The sequence below is a fragment of the Tympanuchus pallidicinctus genome, unplaced genomic scaffold (genome assembly GCF_026119805.1).
Source record: "Tympanuchus pallidicinctus isolate F22 unplaced genomic scaffold, pur_lepc_1.0 scaffold69, whole genome shotgun sequence".
In the NCBI taxonomy this organism is placed as follows: domain Eukaryota; kingdom Metazoa; phylum Chordata; class Aves; order Galliformes; family Phasianidae; genus Tympanuchus; species Tympanuchus pallidicinctus.
In genome coordinates, this window is record NW_026294790.1 from 145,999 (window position 1) to 158,724 (window position 12,726).

A 12,726-nucleotide genomic window follows, 5' to 3' on the forward strand; every position below is an offset into this window, starting at 1 on the left:
CTGTACCATCACATCACATCATCACCCTGTACCATCACACCACACCATCACCCTGTACCATCACATCGCATCATCACCCTGTACCATCACACCACATCATCACCCTGTACCATCACATCACATCATCACCCTGTACCATCACACCACATCATCACCCTGTACCATCACACCACACCGTCACCCTGTACCATCACATCACATCATCACCCTGTACCATCACATCACATCATCATCCTGTACCATCACACCACGCCATCACCCTGTACCATCACACCACACCATCACCCTGTACCATCACATCACATCGTCACCCTGTACCATCACACCACACCATCACCCTGTACCATCCCATCACATCATCACCCTGTACCATCACATCACATCATCACCCTGTACCATCACATCACATCATCATCCTGTACCATCACACCACGCCATCACCCTGTACCATCACATCACATCATCATCCTGTACCATCACACCACATCATCACCCTGTACCATCACACCACATCATCACCCTGTACCATCACATCACACCATCACCCTGTACCATCACACCACATCATCACCCTGTACCATCACAATCACATCATCACCCTGTACCATCACACCACACCGTCACCCTGTACCATCACATCACACCATCACCCTGTACCATCACATCACACCATCACCCTGTACCATCACACCACATCATCACCCTGTACCATCACATCACATCATCACCCTGTACCATCACACCACACCGTCACCCTGTACCATCACATCACACCGTCACCCTGTACCATCACACCACACCGTCACCCTGTACCATCACATCACACCATCACCCTGTACCATCACACCACACCGTCACCCTGTACCATCACACCACATCATCACCCTGTACCATCACACCATCACCCTGTACCATCACATCACATCATCACCCTGTACCATCACATCACACCGTCACCCTGTACCATCACACCACGCCGTCACCCTGTACCATCACACCACATCATCACCCTGTACCATCACATCACATCATCACCCTGTACCATCACACCACACCGTCACCCTGTACCATCACACCACATCATCACCCTGTACCATCACACCACACCGTCACCCTGTACCATCACACCACACCGTCACCCTGTACCATCACATCACATCATCACCCTGTACCATCACACCACACCATCACCCTGTACTATCACACCACATCATCACCCTGTACCATCACATCACATCATCACCCTGTACCATCACACCACATCATCACCCTGTACCATCACATCGCATCATCACCCTGTACCATCACACCACATCATCACCCTGTACCATCACACCACACCATCACCCTGTACCATCACACCACGTCATCACCCTGTACCATCACACCACACCAATACCCTGTACCATCACACCACACCATCACCCTGTACCATCACACCACACCAATACCCTGTACCATCACACCACACCATCACCCTGTACCATCACATCACATCATCACCCTGTACCATCACACCACGCCGTCACCCTGTACCATCACCCCACGCCGTCACATTGCACAGCCACACCACACTGTCACACCACACCACCACGCTGTGCCTCCCAGCCCCATAGCACAGCCCCATAGCAGGGCTGCCCCCCATCAGTGCAGGAGCAGCTCCATGTGCTGTGACAACGCCATTACCGCAACCCAGGAGAGTGGGCTGAAAAGGAAAGCAGTCCAGAGCTGCTGGAAGGTAGGTTTTTTTTGCATTAGTATTTTATAGGTGGGGATTATTTTGCTGCGAGCGTGGAGCAACATATGGGAACCATACGTTATCCTGTCGCAGCAAAACAAGTATTGGTGATGGAGCAATCCTGGCTGTCAGTGTGAGTGCAGATGGAGAACACACGGCTCAGGACGGCGTCCCGACACAGGCGATGCCAAACCACCACTGCCAACCACAGCTCTGCCAAGGACCAGAGCCAACCACGGACCACCACTACCACCATCAGCTAAGGGCCACCCCCACCAACCACGGCTGTGCCGAGGACCACCACCAACCATGGACCACTGCCAACCAAGGACCACCACCACCATCGGCCATGGACCACCACCAACCATGGACCAACACTACAACCATGGAACCACCACCAACCATGGGCCACCAGCAACCATGGACCACTGCCAACCAAGGACCACCACCACAACAATGGACCACCGTCACCTATGGACCACGGCTTTGCCAAGGACCACCCCAAACCATGGACCACCACCACCAACCATGGACCACTATCACAAACATGGGCTACCACCACAACCATAGACCACCACCAACCATGGACCAACACCACAACCATGGAACCACCAGCAACCACAGACCACTGCCAACCAAGGACCACCATCAGCCATGGATCACCACCACCAACCAGGCTGTGCCAAGGACCACCACCAACCATGGAACCACCACCACAACCATGGAACCACCAGCAACCACAGACCACTGCCAACCAAGGACCACCACCACCATCAGCCATGGATCACCACCAACAACCACAGCTGTGCCAATGACCACCATCAACCATGGACCACCACCACAATCATGGAACCACCACCAACCATGGGCCACCAGCAACCACAGACCACTGCCAACCAAGGACCACCACCACCATCAGTCACAGATCACCAACAACAACCACAGCTGTGCCAAAGACCACCACCAACCATGGACCACCACCACAACCATGGACCACCACCAACCATGGGCCACCAGCAACCATGGACAACTGCCAACCAAGGACCACCACCACCATCAGCCATGGATCACCACCAACAACCACAGCTGTGCCAATGACCACCATCAACCATGGAACCACCACCACAACCATGGACCACCACCAACCATGGACCAGTGCCACGATGATGGACCACCATCATCCATGGACCAGCTCCACCAACCACGGCTGTGCTGAGGACAACTGCCAGCTGTGATTCACCATTGCCAACCATAGCTGGTGCCACAGACCACCACCAACAACCATGGATTACCACCATCAGCCACGGGCCACCAACAACAACCGCAGCTGGTGTCGAGGACCATCACCAACCATGGAACTCCATCACCAACTGACCAAGTGCCAAGGACAACCATCAACCACAGACCACCACCACCAACTACAGGCCACCTGATAGTTTCAGCTACAGCTGCTGCCAAAGACCAGCGCCAATGGGCCACCACCACCAATCACAGCCACTGCCAAGGACCGCCAGCACCAACCATGGACCATCACCATCAGCCATGGACCACCGCCTCCAGCCATGACTGGTGCCATGGGCCACTGCCACCAACGACAGCTCTTACTGAGGACCACCACGAACCATGGATCACCATCACCAATCATGGCAGGTGCCATGGACCACCACCACTAAGCGCAGCTTGTACCAGGGCCCATCATAAGCCACAGATCACCACCATCAGCCACAGACCACCACTGACCGTGTCTGGAGCTGACGACCACTGCCAACCACGGACCACCACCACGAACCACGGCTGGCGCTGAGAACAGCAGCCCTGGATCCGTCCCCCGTTTGCTCCTGGGCTCCAGCCCCCCACTGTGGGGTTGCCCCCGGACTCAAATCTGGATCCCACTCCCGCTGTGGGACAGGGAAGAGCTGCAGCATCATCATCATCAGCAGCTGCAGCAGCAGCACATCACGGGGAGCGCTCTCAGTTCCGCACGGCGAGAACCCTGCGTGAGCCCCAGAACCCCGCACGGTACAGGTGGAGCCGCAGTCAGCCCAGGAAAGCTGCAGCAGGATCGATTTCCTTGCAGCACACGAAAACAGCAGCACAAAAGCCTCTGGCAGACGCTCGCAGAGACCTGATCCTCCCCTTGCTCCGGGCTCGGCCTCGCGGCAGACGCAGCACGAGGCTGCTCCTGCGGGACGGACGCTTCACGGCGTTTGCTTTTCCTACAGACGCTTCCTTCCTCTCCGACAAAGGCTGTGTCTTCCAGCCTCCCCTTCCTGCCAAGCTATCGTGTTCACCTTTACCGTCGCTCTTTGGCATTTAAGGATCAGGGAGATTCAGCATTCAGAACGCGGCCAGGAAGCGGCTTTGATATTGTAACCAGCTCCTGGGACCGAGCTGGAATTTCACATCTCGGCGCGTCAGACAGAGCCTCTTCCCCACCATCCATCAGTGGTGACTTCACGGTTACGTGGCCCCGGCCACCAGCTCACACCCAATGTGGCCACGCAGCCACCGGCCACCCGGCCCTGGGCATTTCTGGAAGGGTCTCACACAATGCCACTGCCTCGATGCTCTCCGAGCACAGGTAATGCCATGGACCGCCATCAACCACGCATCACCACCAACAACCACAGACCACCATCAGCCACGAGCCATCACCAACAATCATGAACCACCAGCACCAAGCACAGACCACCAACAACAACCATGTACCACCAACAACAACCATGTACCACCAACAACAACCATGTACCACCAACAACCATGTACCACCAACAACAACCATGTACTACCAACAACAACCATGTAGAAACAACAACAACAATGTATCACCAACAACCATGTACCACCAACAACCATGTACCACCAACAACAACCATGTACCACCAACAACAACCATGTACCACCAACAACCATGTTCCACCAACAACAACCATGTACCACCAACAACCATGTACCACCAACAACAACCATGTACTACCAACAACCATGTACCACCAACAACAACCATGTACCACCAACAACCATGTACCACCAACAACAACCATGTACCACCAACAACAACCATGTACCACCAACAACCATGTACCACCACCAACAACCATGCACCACCACCAACAACCATGTACCACCAACAACAACCATGTACCACCAACAACAACCATGTATCACCAACAACAACCATGTACCAACAACAACAACCATGTACCACCAACAACCATGTATCACCAACAACAACCATGTACCAACAACAACCATGTACCACCAACAACCATGTATCACCAACAACAACCATGTACCACCAACAACCATGTACCACCAACAACAACCATGTACCACCAACAACAACCATGTACCACCAACAACCATGTATCACCAACAACAACCATGTACCAACAACAACAACCATGTATCACCACCAACAACCATGTACCACCAACAACCATGTACCACCACCAACAACCATGTATCACCAACAACCATGTACCAACAACAACCATGTACCACCAACAACAACCATGTACCACCAACAACCATGTACCACCAACAACCATGTACCACCAACAACAACCATGTACCACCAACAACCATGTTCCACCAACAACCATGTACCACCAACAACCATGTACCACCACCAACAACCATGTACCACCAACAACAACCATGTACCACCAACAACAACCATGTACCACCAACAACCATGTACCACCACCAACAACCATGTACCACCAACAACCATGTACCACCACCAACAACCATGTACCACCAACAACCATGTACCACCACCAACCATGTACCACCAACAACCATGTACCACCACCAACAACCATGTACCACCACCAACCATGTACCACCAACAACCATGTACCACCACCAACAACCATGTACCACCAACAACCATGTACCACTAACAACAACCATGTACCACCAACAACCATGTACCACCAACAACCATGTACCACCACCAACAACCATGTACCACCAACAACCATGTACCACCAACAACAACCATGTGCCACCAACAACCATGTACCACCAACAACCATGTACCACCAACAACAACCATGTGCCACCAACAACCATGTACCACCAACAACAACCATGTACCACCAACAACCATGTAGCACCACCAACAACCATGTACCACCAACAACCATGTACCACCACCAACAACCATGTACCACCACCAACCATGTACCACCAACAACCATGTACCACCACCAACAACCATGTACCACCAACAACAACCATGTACCACCAACAACAACCATGTACCACCAACAACCATGTACCACCAACAACAACCATGTGCCACCAACAACCATGTACCACCAACAACAACCATGTAGCACCACCAACAACCACGGACTGTCACCACCACTCGTGGACAACCACCATCAGTCATGATGCATCATTACCAACCACCACCATCAGTCACGGATTGCCACCATCAACTACGGACCACCACCATCAATCACGGACCACCATCACCAACCACAGACCGTCACCACCAACCGTGGACCACCAGCAACAACCGTGGACCACCACAAATAGCCATGAGCCGTCACCATCAGCCAAGGACTTCCCCCATTAGCCACAGGGTGGCCCTCGAGCTGCTGCGGGATCCCGGCCTGCTGCAAGGATTGCTCTGCTCATCCCTTGGGGGTGGGGTGGGGGGGTCACATCATTGTGGACTCTGGGTTTGGAAGAGGACCTCCGAGATCCCCAACCCAACCCCAACCAACCGTGTCCCCAGGTGCCACATCCCCCCACAGAATCACAGAATCACAGAATCACCCGGGTTGGAAGGGACCTCAAGGATCATGTAGTTCCAACCCCCTGCCCAGCAGGGCCACCAAACACACATTCAGATCAGGTTGCCCAGGACCCCGTCCAACCTGGCCTTGAACACGGCCAAGGACGGGGCATCCACAACCTCCCTGGGCAGCCCGTTCCAGGGCCTGACCGCTCTCCTTGTGAAGAACTTCCCCCTAACATCCAACCTCAATCTTCCCTCCCTCAACTTGGATCCATAGTGGATCCCCCAGTTCCTGAAGACCCCAGGATGGTGACCCCACCACCCCTTGGGCAGCCCATGCCAATGTCCGACCGCTCTTTGGCTTAAGAAACGTTTCCAAACATCCAACCTGACCTCGGCTCGTACCCTTCCAGTGCTGTGACACAACGCAGCGTGGGATCCTCCCCACCAGCAGGGCAGAGAACTGGGAGAAAACCACGCACGCAAAAAAAAGCCAAACCCAGCAGAGCCCAACGCACAGCTCAAGGCCGGCTCTACCCGAGCGGCCGCGTCGCGCCGCGTGCCGCACCGTGCGAATGATCCACCCGGCGTTACCTGCAGGGCTGGAGGCTGCGGGACAAGGCCGCGTGGCTGCTGCTCCTCCTCTCCCTGCCCTGCAGGCTCTTCGGTAGCTGAACACCCACGGTGCAGCTGACGCGCAGCAGGAGGGTCACGAAGAGCGGCGCGTAGAGCCCCAGCACCGCCGGCCCAGACTCCGGTGCAGACATGATCTCATGCAGAGCACATGTGGCCTTGGGGGGGGGGGGGGGAGAGGGAGAGAAACAGAGAGAGAGAGCGGGGAAGGGGGGGAGGAGGATTAGGAGGGATCCCCCCCACCCCCGGCCCCGCACCACGCCGCTGTCTGTTGGTAAATAGCGGAGGTTGCGGCTCCGCGCTCGCACAGCGCGTCCCAAACGCAGCCCCGGTGCTGGGAGAGCTCTGCAGATCCACGGGGGAATATCAAGCTGGGCTTTGGGGTCACATTACAGAGCCCCCAGCCCCCGGTGGCAGGGCAGCACCCAGCTCCTCTCTGCCCAGTTTACACCGCGCCGCAACCGGGGGGAGGTGAGAGCAGAGCGGGGCGGCCGGGCTGCACCACCTGCGTCGGGTCCTTCGCAGGAGGAAATTTTCACAGCTGTTTTCCTGCTCAGAGAGCTGCCAAGCGGGGTTTATTTTTTTTTTCGGAGGGGATAAAAAGGCAAAGCGCTCTCTGCCCCGCCGAGGACGGACACCTGAGCGGGTTTTACGAGCGGCGGATTAGCGCCGACGGGCGTCACGCCGCCTTCCAGACCCGCGCCTGGCACGGCCCCCCCGAGCGCGGACACCAGGGACACTCACGGCCATGGGCAGCGGCGTGGCCACGCGCTCCGAGCTGCCGCCCAGCAGGAAGGCTCTGCTCTCCTTGTAGGGCACGTCCCGCCCCACCTTCTCCAGCAGCTGCTCCAGGATCTGCGCCGTCAGGCTGGGCTCCGCGGCCAGGGCCCGCCACATGGCGCACGTGTGGCTGCGGGGAGCAGAGGAGAGAGGGGCTGGGTAAGGACCCTTCCCACCCAACCATCCCGTGGTCCTTTGATCTGCAAGGACCCTTCTGATCCAATCATTCCATGGTCCTATGATCTGCAAGGACCCTTCCCACCCAACCATCCCGTGGTCCTTTGATCTGCAAGGACCCTTCTGATCCAATCATTCCATGGTCCTTCGATCTGCAAGGACCCTTCTGATCCAATCATTCCATGGTCCTTAGATCTGCAAGGACCGTTCTGACCCAATCATTCCATGGTCCTATGATCTGTAAGGACCCTTCCAACCCAACCATCCCGTGGTCCTTTGATCTGCAAGGACCCTTCTGACCCAATTATTCCATGGTCCTTTGATCTGTAATTACCCTTCCCACCCAACCATCCCGTGGTCCTTCGATCTGCAAGGACCCTTCCCATCCAACCATCCCGTGGTCCTATGATCTGCAAGGACCCTTCCCACCCAACCATCCCGTGGTCCTATGATCTGCAAGGACCCTTCCCACCCAACCATCCCGTGGTCCTTCGATCTGCAAGGACCCTTCTGACCCAATCATTCCATGGTCCTATGATCTGCAAGGACCCTTCCCACCCAACCATCCCGTGGTCCTTTGATCTGCAAGGACCCTTCCCACCCAACCATCCCATGGTCCTTTGATCTGCAAGGACCCTTCTGACCCAATCATTCCATGGTCCTTTGATCTGTAATTACCCTTCCCACCCAACCATCCCGTGGTCCTTTGATCTGCAAGGACCCTTCCCACCCAACCATCCCATGGTCCTATGATCTGCAAGGACCCTTCTGACCCAATCATTCCATGGTCCTATGATCTGTAAGGACCTTTCCCACCCAACCATCCCATGGCTCTGATTTACAAGGACCCTTTCAACCCAAACCATTCCATGGTTCTACAATCTGTAAGGACCCTTCCCACCCAATCATTCCATGGTCCTATGATCTGTAAGGACCTTTCCCACCCAACCATCCCATGGCTCTGATTTACAAGGACCCTTTCAACCCAAACCATTCCATGGTTCTACAATCTGTAAGGACCCTTCCCACCCAATCATTCCATGGTCCTATGATCTGTAAGGACCTTTCCCACCCAACCATCCCATGGCTCTGATTTACAAGGACCCTTTCAACCCAAACCATTCCATGGTTCTACAATCTGCAAGGACCCTTCCAACCCAATCCGTTCCATGGCTCTATTATCTGTAAGGACCCTTCCAACCCAACCATTCCATGGCTCTGTGATCTTGAAGGACCCTTCCAAACCAACTCAATCCATTTCATACGGTCTATTAAAACTCCACCAATCCAACCATTCTGTTCTCTTCGAACTTTAAGGACCCTCCCAGTCCAACCCATCCTATGGCTCTATGATCTTTAAGGACCCTTACAACCTACCTGAAGTGAACCCAACCTATTCCATGGTTCAATGGTCTATTAAGACCTTTCCAACCCAAGTATTCTATGGCTCTATGATCTTCAAGGACTCTTCCCATCCATACCCACCATCCCATGGTTATATGATCTTAATGGGCCCTTCTAATCCAACCATTCCACAGCTCTATGATTTTGAAGTACCCTTCCAACCCAATCCATTCCACGGTTCTATGATCTTTGAGGACCCTTCTAACCCAACCCTACCATCCCATGACTCTGTGATCTTGAAGGACCCTTCCAATCCAACCCAACCCAACCCATTCCATGGTTCTACGCTCGGGGCTCAGCCTGGGGCCAGCTATGACACCGTGGAGCTCTGGCTTTGCTGAGCTGCCCCACTCCACAGCCCTGACTGCCTCAACCACACTCAGCTTCGCTCATCCACTCCACTTACACCCCTATGCCCCACAAACCCTCGGCAGCAAGCGGACACAACGATCCTTGAGCTCCCAACAGAAATTCCAGCAAGGGGGAAGGAGCCAAAAAGCTTCGGGCTGCACATGAAGCAAAAGCTGCTCTGGATGCAGGTACCTGTCGAAGGGCAGCGCGCTGCCCAGCAGGCTGGACACCACCACGCCGGTGTGCTGGGCTGCCAGGATGTACACCGTCTGCTGGGCTGCCTTGCGCACGTGCTCCTCGTCCACCTCCTGCAGCTTGCCGTGGATGATGCTCATGATGTCGGGCACCTGTGGGGCAACGGGGGTGGCGCTGAGATGGGGGAAAGGACACGGCGAGAGCTTGAGGGCTGTTGGCTGTGGTGTCCACCCGTGCCGGTGACACTGCAGAATGTGTCACGGTGCTCTGCCAGCATCTGGAGTTCAGCAGTGCCGTGGGGTTGGAACAGGATGATTGTTGAGGTCCTCTCCAGCCCAACCGTCTCAGGGCTCTTTAAGGACATTTCCAACCCCAAAATCCCATGGCTCTATGACCTTTTAGGATCTTTCCAACCCACCCATCCTACTGTCCCATGATTTCCAAGAACCCTTCCCACCTATCCCATGGTTCTATGACCTTCAAGGACCCTTCCAACCCAACCCATGGCTCTGTGACCTTCAAGGACCCTTCCAAACCAACCCATGGCTCTATGACCTTCAAGGACCCTTCCAACCCAACCCATGGCTCTGTGACCTTCAAGGACCCTTCCAACCCAACCCATGGCTCTATGACCTTCAAGGACCCTTCCAACCCAACCCATGGCTCTGTGACCTTCAAGGACCCTTCCAACCCAACCCATGGCTCTTGACCTTCAAGGACCTTTCCAACCCAACCCATGGCTCTATGACCTTCAAGGACCCTTCCAACCCAACCCATGGCTCTATGACCTTCAAGGACCCTTCCAACCCATCCCATGGCTCTATGACCTTCAAGGACCCTTCCAACCCATCCCATGGCTCTATGACCTTCAAGGACCCTTCCAACCCATCCCATGGCTCTATGACCTTCAAGGACCTTTCCAACCCAACCCATGGCTCTATGACCTTCAAGGACCTTTCCAACCCAACCCATGGCTCTATGACCTTCAAGGACCCTTCCAACCCAACCCATGGCTCTATGACCTTCAAGGACCCTTCCAACCCAACCCATGGCTCTATGACCTTCAAGGACCTTTCCAACCCAACCCATGGCTCTATGACCTTCAAGGACCCTTCCAACCCAACCCATGGCTCTGTGACCTTCAAGGACCTTTCCAACCCAACCCATGGCTCTATGACCTTCAAGGACCTTTCCAACCCAACCCATGGCTCTATGACCTTCAAGGACCCTTCCAACCCAACCCATGGCTCTGTGACCTTCAAGGACCCTTCCAACCCAACCCATGGCTCTATGACCTTCAAGGACCTTTCCAACCCAACCCATGGCTCTATGACCTTCAAGGACCCTTCCAACCCAACCCATGGCTCTATGACCTTCAAGGACCCTTCCAACCCAACCCATGGCTCTTGACCTTCAAGGACCTTTCCAACCCAACCCATGGCTCTATGACCTTCAAGGACCTTTCCAACCCAACCCATGGCTCTATGACCATGCCAACCCTACCATTCTCCAGATCTTCAACCCCAGCAACTGGAGCAGAACAGGGGGTGATTCCCCCCGGCCCCGCTGGCTGCATGATGCACGGCAAGGCACGGAGGAAGCGCATGCACAGCCCAGACCTGGCAGCAAATCCCCGAGCTTAGCACGGAGCTGCCGGGATTTAGCGTCAGGTCGGGTTTCAGGATCTGGGCCGGACGGGGTCTGGACGAAAAGGGAGCAATGGGGAGGGGTCACGGGGGGAGCGGGACGTTAGCGGGAGCTGCTGCGCACAGCCTGAGCGGTGCAGGGAGAGCCGGTGTTTCCAATTAGTGCAGGAGAAAAGGGGGAGCTTAGTCCTAAGGCGGTGGATTAGGGCAAAAAAAAATGTTCCTTGTCGGAGTGGGGCGCAGAACGGGATGGGGATGGGGGGGGATGGGGATGGGGATGGGATGGGAGGGGATGGGATTGGGATGGGATTGGGATGGGGATGGGATTGGGAGGGGATTAGGATGGGGTGGGGGAGGGGATGGGATGGGGATGGGATGGGGTGGGGGAGGGGGTAGGATGGGGATGGGGATGGGGATGGGGATGGGGATGGGGATGGGGATGGGGATGGGGATGGGGATGGGGATGGAGATGGGATGGGAGGGGAAGGGATGGGGTAGGGAAGGGGATGGGATGGGGATGGGATGGAGATATGATGGGAGGAGAAGGGATGGTGTGGGGAAGGGGATGGGATGGGAATGGTGTGGGGTGGGGAAGGGGTGGGAATTGGGAGGGGATTGAGATGGGGTGGGGGAGGGGATGGGATGGGGTGGGGATGGGATGGGATGGGATGGGAGGGGATGGGATGGGGTGTGGGAGGGGATGGGATGGGGATGGTGTGGGGTGGGGATGGGGTAGGGATTGGGAGGGGATTGAGATGGGGTGGGGGAGGGGATGGGATGGGGATGGGATGGGAGGCGATGGGATGGGGTGTGGGAGGGGATGGTGTGGGGTGGGGATGGGATGAGGTGGGGATAGGATGGGATGGAGATGGGGTGGGGAAGGGGATGGGATGGGGATGGTGTGGGGTGGGGATGGGGTGGGGATTGGGAGGGGATTGAGTGGGGAAGGGAGTGGGATGGGGATAGGGATGGGGATGGGGATGGAGATGGGGATGGGGATGGGGATGGAGATGGGAGGGGAAGGGATGGGGTGGGGAAGGGGATGG

The 12,726-nt window shown here is 55.6% G+C and overlaps 1 protein-coding gene and 1 long non-coding RNA gene across 4 annotated transcripts in view; both read right to left on the reverse strand.

Moving 5' to 3' along the window:
* The window catches only part of LOC128072091 (maestro heat-like repeat-containing protein family member 1), a gene marked incomplete at its 5' end in the record, with an annotated part of 64,508 nt that overhangs the window by 20,671 nt on the left and 31,111 nt on the right, over positions 1-12,726 (reverse strand). Inside the window, 3 exons of the mRNA XM_052665527.1 lie at positions 7,089-7,285; positions 7,872-8,037; positions 10,032-10,186. Of these exons, the coding sequence (XP_052521487.1) occupies positions 7,089-7,285; positions 7,872-8,037; positions 10,032-10,186 (518 nt within the window). The remainder of the gene's footprint in view (positions 1-7,088; positions 7,286-7,871; positions 8,038-10,031; positions 10,187-12,726) is intronic.
* Positions 10,195-11,924, reverse strand: LOC128072084 (uncharacterized). 3 transcript variants are annotated; one of them, XR_008202110.1, is made up of 6 exons: positions 11,524-11,924; positions 11,291-11,407; positions 11,018-11,095; positions 10,745-10,822; positions 10,590-10,667; positions 10,195-10,429 (listed from the first exon to the last, which is right to left on the reverse strand). It is a non-coding gene; the product is annotated as an uncharacterized LOC128072084 (long non-coding RNA). The 3 variants fall into 3 exon arrangements; XR_008202111.1 differs by lacking the exon at positions 11,524-11,924 and having other exon boundaries at positions 10,629-10,667; positions 11,291-11,431; XR_008202109.1 differs by lacking the exon at positions 11,524-11,924 and having other exon boundaries at positions 11,291-11,431.